Source organism: Sinocyclocheilus rhinocerous, unplaced genomic scaffold (genome assembly GCF_001515625.1).
Source record: "Sinocyclocheilus rhinocerous isolate Xijiao unplaced genomic scaffold, SAMN03320098_v1.1 scaffold1937, whole genome shotgun sequence".
In the NCBI taxonomy this organism is placed as follows: Eukaryota; Metazoa; Chordata; class Actinopteri; order Cypriniformes; family Cyprinidae; genus Sinocyclocheilus; species Sinocyclocheilus rhinocerous.
Genome location: NW_015626386.1, coordinates 92,494 through 101,401, shown reverse-complemented (window position 1 = coordinate 101,401; position 8,908 = coordinate 92,494). Strand labels below are relative to the sequence as shown.

The 8,908-nt window shown below is 36.4% G+C and overlaps 1 protein-coding gene across 1 annotated transcript in view; it reads left to right on the top strand.

The window, feature by feature from the left end:
- Window positions 1-8,908, top strand: part of LOC107713491 (collagen type IV alpha-3-binding protein-like) — a 41,182-nt gene that overhangs the window by 11,343 nt on the left and 20,931 nt on the right. The window contains exon 3 of the mRNA XM_016519007.1: window positions 7,828-7,944. Coding sequence (XP_016374493.1) covers window positions 7,828-7,944 — 117 coding nt within the window. The remainder of the gene's footprint in view (window positions 1-7,827; window positions 7,945-8,908) is intronic.

Here is an 8,908-nt window from a genome sequence, read left to right as displayed (position 1 = left end):
GTTTGTGTTCTACTGAAGAAACAAAGTCACCTACATCTTGGATGCCCTGGGGGTAAGCAGATAAACATCAAATTTTCATTTTTGGGTGAACTATCTCTTTAATGCACTAACATTAACAAAGAGCAGTAGCTACATTTGCTACAGAAGTTATTATACTTTGTTAAAAAATACAACTGTTAGTTCATGTTAGCTCGAGTTCATTAAATAACACAGTAGCAACTTTTAACAATGTGTTATTAAATATTGAAATTAACTAAGATTAATCAATGTTTAGAAGAATTTTTCATTGGCAGTTTATGTTTTACTAATAAATTAACTAATGTTAACTAATGGGGCCTTAAAGGATTAGTTCACCTAAAAATTAAAATTAGCCCATGAATTACTCGCCCTCAAGGCATCCTAGGTGTATATGACTTTCTTCTTTCAGACGAATCCAGTCGGAGCTATATTAAAAATTGTCTTTGATCTTCCAAGCTGTTTAATGGCAGTCAGCGGGTGTTGCAGTTCATCAGTCCAAAAGAAGTGAAATAAAGCGCATCCATCATAATAAAAAGTGCCTCACACAGGCCCGGGGGGTGAACAAAGGCCTCCTGTAGCGAATCGATGTGTTTTTGTAAGAAAATCAACCATATTTATAACGTAATAATCTATATATATTAAATATTGCGCTGCTAACATCATAAACAGCTTTAAGTTGTCAATGTTGGCAAATGACCATGGAATAAGCCGGATAATCAACGGCTTGCCGTGCATTACAGGATTTTAAATGCACTTTTCTAATCAGGTGGTTCTTTGCCTCCACGTTGTGCATTTAAAATCCTTTAATGCACGGCAAACCGTTGATTATCCCTTACATGTTTCACATGCTTTCTTGGAAAAGAACACAGAACTCCACACGGCGTGACATCCGCTTCACATTCTCTATAAAGAATCAAAAGATTTTCAGACAATATCTAGGGCATGTTGCAGTCCAGATTAAAATGTAAAAAAGTTTGAAGATAAATCACCTATTAAGTCTAAATATTTAAGTATTTGGCGCTGTGATGAAGTGTTGGGTGATATGGTAATTTTTCATATCGTCATATCGCGAGCCAATGAGATCGCCGATACACGATATTATCGTGCGTGTGTGGGTGGGGGCAAGAGAGAGACTCTCTGTACTTGTCATGGGCTATTTCATAACTATTTGGTGATTTTAAACCGCGCATGCGTGAGAGAGAGAGAGCCTGGAAGCACCAATAACCGAAATAATATACTTTCAAACATACTGAAAAACTAACATGTTTAATATAAAAATATTTATAACCGCTAGTTCATATATTCGGATTCAGCAGTCATACATCGCTATTAGGACCGCGCGTCCTGTGACAGGTTTGCCGCATCGACGCGGAAGTTATCAGTCAAGGTGAAAATCAAAAGTAGATTTATTTTAAAGACCAACAGTTTAACACTAAATAGTTAAAGATAAAAGTATTTTCAGGTAAGTTCATATTTTTGGAGTAAAGTTCAATTAAATGGATACATCAGTCATACATCGCTCTGGACCGCGCGCCCCATGACGAGCCCTGTTTTAGACTGATAACTTATTAACTATAATAACGATGATGAAGAATAAGCATCAATGTTTTTTGTTAATGTGCTGTAAAGAAAACGAAATGCTGGTGACGATGCAGTTTCGTCATGTTCATTCATAGCTGTTCAAGAAAAGATGTCTCGAAAAGATGTCTCTTTTAGCACTATTGACATAATTTGTAAATAAAGGTTTATCACCCTGCAGTTCAATTTTGATGTGGACTTAGTTTTAGTTTTTAAACGTTTTTAAAACATTTAGAAATGAGGATGCGAAGCCTAATCCTCATTTGTGTGTGTGTGTGAAGTGCGGCGCTGAGGTGAAATAGCGGGGAAATTTGATAATAATAGCCCAATAATAATAGGCCGCCTAATAATAATAATAATAATAGTTTTATACATTAATAGAATGAGCCTAATATCGTCTTGACTATCAACAAAGACATCTGCTATCGTCGATATCTCTGACTATCGTCGATACACGATACTATCGTCTATTGGCACAACCCTAATGAACACCATAGCGGATACACAAATCTGAATGGCTGTTTAAATCATTTAAACAGGTTTTAGAAAGTAGCACAGCTGCTTTGTTTACGGGGTTTCCGGGGTAATGGCTGCATTTCTGCTGTTCAGCGGCACCTGCTGTCAGAGACTGAATGTGCGCTTTCATTCAGCACATCATGCGCTTCTCATCCCTGCTTGTTTACATGAGAGTGCGCAGCGGTGTTGTGCATTGTGACCAGTTGATGGGAAAAGTATTCTTAAAATGCATTCAAAAAATCGGAATAATTTGTAATAAATAATTATTCACAGTATTTAAAAGTGCCCACGATAACAATATCATGCATGTTCATTATCTTGATAAATCGCATTATCGAGTACCGGCACGTGTCTACTGTGCCATGACCTGCTTTGGGCTCAAACCACAAACTAACCATAAACTAGTGCACTTTCTTGCATTTGCACAGACTACACAAGCAGCTCTCAATGTCTGAAACAGACAGTGCATCCTGTCCTCTCCTCGGCTTGACCAGCACTGGTTTCTTTGTCGAAACCTCTCAGCAGTCAATTTTTGAAAAACTGGTTTGAAAACAATCATTATTTTTGCATTTCTGTTTAGTAATGCTAGTGGCACAAATATTTCACACCATCTTTGAATTATTAGAAAGTATTCATCTCTCAAAATTGTTGTATAGCATTATAAGACTTGAAATATTGTGCAGTGTTTTGTGTTTTCTGAAGCTTGACAAAGAGCAGCCTTGGCATTTTCATAAAATACAAAAACAAAACCAGCAGCACTTGTGGAGTAGAGAAATTAAAGAATCTTGAAGCTGGAAAAAAATGTATTTCTTTTAAAAATGTATTTTGCAAACATGTTTCAGAACACAAACCTTCATCAGAGCTGAACTCTTGGAAATACAAACAAAAACAAGATTTAAATTTGCAACCTACCAATTAGAGCGTTAAAAAAATCAGATGGCATGATATCCATTAATCACATGACACCCTGAAAAAGAGGCCACCAAACCAAAATTTGTAAGCCCTATTTTATACAAAGCAAAATAATAATTCAAAAATGTGTGTGTGTGTGTATATATATATATATATATATATAATTTTTTCATATACATTCATTTCTATAAACACAACAGATATTTTTAAACATATAAATGTTTATTAGCAGTAATTACAGAAGTTTTACAACCAAATCTTCATTATCCCAGTAGGAAATACACTTTTCAAATAATGTTTCTTTTTCGATTTTGGTCGATATCAGCTCCTCTTACCGGGAATTTTATGTGATAAATGCCAATAAACAAAAAAGAGGACATAGTTTAATTAAATTTAAAATGTTTCAGTACTGAATTGGTTGCATCACCTCTTTTAACTGCATTACGTTCAATAATATGATCCATTTGACAACAAGAGGTTTCCCCAACATAAACTTTTTTCATAAGGGCATTGTATCAAATATATAACAATTTTAGCATTACATGTAATGAAACCTTTAATAATTTATAAACTGAATGTTTATAACATTTACATTTTTGTGTCATCTATCTCTAATAACATCACATAAACGGATTAGATTAGTATGGATGGTGAACAGAATTATTGTGATTGTGAAGATCGACTGGAGACGTTTTGTTGTGCTTTGTCCCTTTAAATCTTGAGGCAGTCACTGCAGAGCTGCTGGAAAGTTCGATCAGCCCAATTCTGCTTGGAGCCATTGAGCGCCTCGGCTTTCAGAGGGCTTTTGTTAAAATGCGTTTAAGTGAATCTGTGTGTGAAGGTGTCAAACGGGCTCCATTACGGATCAAACAGTCAGTGAACCCTGAAACGTCCTGTAAAGAAAACCGATGCTGAAATGAGGAGGACGTGCGAGCAGCGTTGAGAGACAGGGATGTGGGAGGGAATGATCTGTGATATTTTTAAAAGGGTGGAACAAGTGAAAAAAGTGGCTGTGTTGATCTGAAATAGAAGGAAAAGAGAGGTGTATGAGTGTCCTGTTGTCTGAAACGGGAAGTTTGCTCCCTTGTGCCCTCCTGCTGATGAATTCCTGTTTGGTGACCCTGGGGTCGAATCTGAAAGTCCCTCTGCTCATCTCTCCTGTCTTCTACTTCCTTCCTCCTAGATTTGCTTTAACCAGGACTCTGTCTGGACATTAAAGTCACATATAGATGCACTTTAACCTGTCAATAACAGTGGGTTAGTTAGTCATATGACATGCTCTCTTCCTTTGCATCCTGTGTCCTAATCTGTGGGTCAGTGTGGCTTGTGTTTCCTTTGTTCAAGCTGAAGTCCCACCTTCCTGTGTTTCTGATTTTCCAAAGCACAGATCTGAGACTGAATTTCTCAGTAAACAGCAATTTACCCATTATCTGTGAGCGTTAACATCCATCTCTAACCAGCTCCTGATATCATTATTTGCTGGTTAATCACATTCAAGTGTGGACTTCGGCACATTGTGCTTATTTCACACCCTGGACATGTTATCCTCATGGTCGTTTTTGTTTCGACACCTCTGTTGGGACATTTGTTCTTTAAATGTAGACCTCAAAATGTCAGGTCGTGGCTACTATGAACATGCTTTTTAAGTAATTGGCATACAGATTATTGTGATTTAATAATTTAATTGTCTTTTTAGTTAAAGGAATAGTTTACCCAAAAAATGAAAATGAAAATTTCTTTACCCTCAGGCCATCCAAAATGTAAATGAGAAATTAAGCCTTGCATTACTTGCTCAGCAATGGATCCTCTGCAGTGAATGGGTGCCGTCAGAATGAGAATGTCTTTTGAAATGAAAAGCTGCATGTTTGTAAGAAACAATTTATTTTTGTTTATACAATAAATTTAAACCATTGCTTCTGGCCAAAATATTAAAACTCTTGAGAACCACTGGTAGACCATTATTCAGTGAACATCAGGCACATTGTGATGTTTTCACTTTTGCTCTGTGGCACATTGAATAATTTAAAAGATGTTGTAAAACTGTTGTCAACGGCCTATAAAGCACATTTCATTAGTCAACAGAGAGCTTTTTAGTTCATTTGTTTTGTGCAACAATTAAAATTTAGCATCAAAATGACTGGTTCTATATAAATGCACTCCAGCATTGGTTGTATTTCTATAGCTTGAACAATTGAAGTTAGTTGATTATGCAGATATATATAATAGATTACAAACCATAGATGTGTCTGACTGGCATAATTGCAATGAGTAATCAGATTTTTTTGTCTTTAGATGTAGTATTTACTTTGGATGCATATCTTGGATGCAAGATAAATTATTGCTGTAGCTGTACAAAAGCCATACAGCTGTGTGTATTTGTACATTGTGTCTAACTCTCGGGACGCAGTATATAATGCATCATTCTTATGTTGCCGGCGCCGCACACAATGTGTTGATTATTGTCCTATTACTGGGATGCTGTATATGTGGCATTTCATTTAGTTGTTGACACAATGCTGTACATTTCACAGGCTCCCTTATTGTCTGTCTCCTTGTGCCATTGTGACTTTGCACACCTAGGCCTGTGTGTGTGTGTGTGTGTGTGTGTGTGTGTTCTTGAACTTTTGTACTGGCTCTTTCTGTATCTCAATTTCAATTTTCAATTTTTAAAATGGCCATGTTTGTATTTAAATACAATATTGTCAAAGTATTATACACAATACAAGTAATGACAAGAAAAATACATTTACAACATAAATAACAAAAAAAGTATTAAATAAGGTGCTAAGTAATGAATATAAATAAGATTGTGTGTGTGTGTGTGTGTGTGTCTTTATGAGCTGATCAAAGATGTGGTGACACATTACGTTTTACAGCTACTTAGAAGTACAACTACCTTAGATAGAAACCCACAAATCAACAGATAGCAGTCCTGTTTAACATCTGTGTGTCAGTGTTGTGATGTGCGTGCTTGTGTACATTGGCGTGCGATTGATGGTGTCTCGCAGGTTAAGTCAGTCCCATAGTGACGACCCTTTGTTTATTTTAGTGTCTTTTCTCAGTACCCGCTGTGACCCTCTCGGGGTCCACTGCATTGCCCACCATGCCTCGATTTTCCATTCCCAGATTCCTGCTCAATGCTTTTCCCATACAGGCAGTAGAATGTTCCCGCGTCAGTCCATTCTCGGTTCCATGCACAAATATAAGCACTCCTAAATCTAAATGGACATTTTCAACATCATAACAGCAGTTTTTCAAACACTGTCATTGTAAATGCACAACAGATCTGACCGACTGAGCTCGTTGCAGTGCATTCTGGGATTTCCTTCTCCACAAGTGCATCTTATAAGGCAGCATAACGTTGCTGGGTTATGAATAGTCTCACGCTGTGAACAAGTCGCTTAGTTTTCCTTTTCCCATACAGGCAGTAGAATGTTCCCGCGTCAGTCCATTCTCGGTTCCATGCACAAATATAAGCACTCCTAAATCTAAACGGACATTTTCAACATCATAACAGCAGTTTTTCAAACACTGTCATTGTAAATGCACAACAGATCTGACCGACTGAGCTCATTGCAGTGCATTCTGGGATTTCCTTCTCCACAAGTGCATCTTATAAGGCAGCATAACGTTGCTGGGTTATGCATAGTCTCACGCTGTGAACAAGTCGCTTAGTTTTCTCACAGTTTCCTTTGAGCTCTGGGTTTGTAGTGGGAAGATGCTGTTTCTATGTAAAGACTGTTTGAGGCCTCTGGCACTCTGTGTTTGTTTGTTGTTGTGTTTTGTGGTGTGATAAGTTATAATCATCCTCGCTCAGATGTGAGTGATTATTCTCCTTCCTTTAAACACATGCAGCTTTGTCTCCAGTCTCATTTAAGCCCGTTTCAGTCCTCATGTGTCATCCCGTCATGCCTCTTCATATTGTGATTAGTGTCAGGCTTTGAATGAGCGCACCCCGCCTTACCCACAAGACCAGGTGTCTGTCATATCATTTGGGGTTTTTCTAATGCTCTCTCTCTGTTGATGTAGTCTGATATGTGTCTTTGAAAGGACTCCGATTTTTACTCACGTAAGGTTTGTGTCATTTCCTGTGAGTGAAAACAAATTATATAGACACTTGTCTTTTTTTTTTTATATATAGCATTGCCCTCTATGGTTGCAGGTACCAACACAAAAACAAATTGTGACTTTCCTAAAGTGGTTGTGTCAGATTCATTCTTAACTCATGAGTTATTGATCTGAATCGTTCAAATGACTCACTCAGTGAACTTCAGGTTATTCCTTTTTAAATGAGAAATTAGAATAATTAGTAAATAGGCTGGAAGAAGATATGGTTTAAAAATAAAATTAAATAATGAAAATTAATTAATCAATAATTGAATAAATAATAAATATAATATTAATTATATTAATAAAAATAAATATAATATTAATTTTTAAAAATATATATTAAAAAGTACAATAATGAAAATGAATAAATTATATATATATATATATATATAGTAGCAAAACACACACACAAACACACACACACCAACATGGCTGCTGTTATTATTTATTTTATTTTTTTTCAGAGGGAAATATATCACATTTCCCAGCTGGATCTGTTGATCTGGATCTCTCTTTTCTGTTGGTTGTGGTTTTTCTGTCTAGTATTGAATAGTCCTGGTTAATCAACATCAGATTGGATTCTTGGATCCCTCCCTCACCCAAAGCACCTTGTTTACAAATGTACAAATATCATTAGTAATGATGTCTGATGAACAGATCAGTCTAATAAGTGTTCTCTCTCTGTCTCTGTAGCCTCATGAGTTTGACGAGTGCCGGTTGGACATCAGTGTCAATGATAGCGTGTGGTATCTACGCGCTCAGGACCCAGAACATCGCAACCAATGGATCGATTCCATTGAGCAACACAGGGTGAGTGTCTGTCTTTACCCAGCATGCTCTACTCTCATGCAGCCAGACTATTGACTATTAGTATTAAGTCTGTTTTCTGACTGAGAACCAGTGACTGTTTTTTTGTTAGTTGTTTTTGTGTGATTTGGGTAGATTCATCTGAAATGGGACATAACAATCAGACATCGCTGTCTTGTTTACCCTGTTACTAAAATAGTAAACTCAAGAGTGGGTTAGTTAACGTGTTGAGATGAGAAAACTGACTGTGTGTGAGATTATGAATGTGATTCAGTCTATTTACATCATCTGAGGAGCAGAGCACTGAAGTGACACACACACACACACACACAGGAAGTCAGTTCATGTCACAAACACACAATCCTATGTTAACGCAAATAAAAACAATGAATGGTGATCATACGTGAAACCTCATATAGCAGTTGACATGTACAGTTCAGTTCAGTACTAACTGAGTGAACGCACCACTCGCATAGCTGTAGTAAAATACTGTAGAGAGAAAGGATGTGGGCAGGTACAGACAGCGCAGTGGGTGGGGGTGAGGACCGAAAACTGCTGTGGTGGAAAACAATCAAAGGCTGATGAGGGGAAACGGTGAGAAAGGCGTCATGATATGGGCTACTGAGTGACAAAAGGTCTTATTGAAGGATTCTATACTATATATATCACTGTTTTAGATCGACTAACTGTAATACTGTATAAGATTTCCACTCAAACGGAAAGCATAAATCTAGACCATGCACTGCTGGTTTCAGAGGAACATGCAAAACTGGCATTTATATAAGATTAAATAAATGTTTAATAAATAAATTAGTATTTAAAAATAAATTATATGAATTTATATATATTATAAATTTTTTTTCATTAATTTACAAATAAAATAATTCTAAACTAATGAATATTTATGTATTATATACAAATAACTAATCATATTTAATAAACAAATGTAATGAATACAATTTTTTTT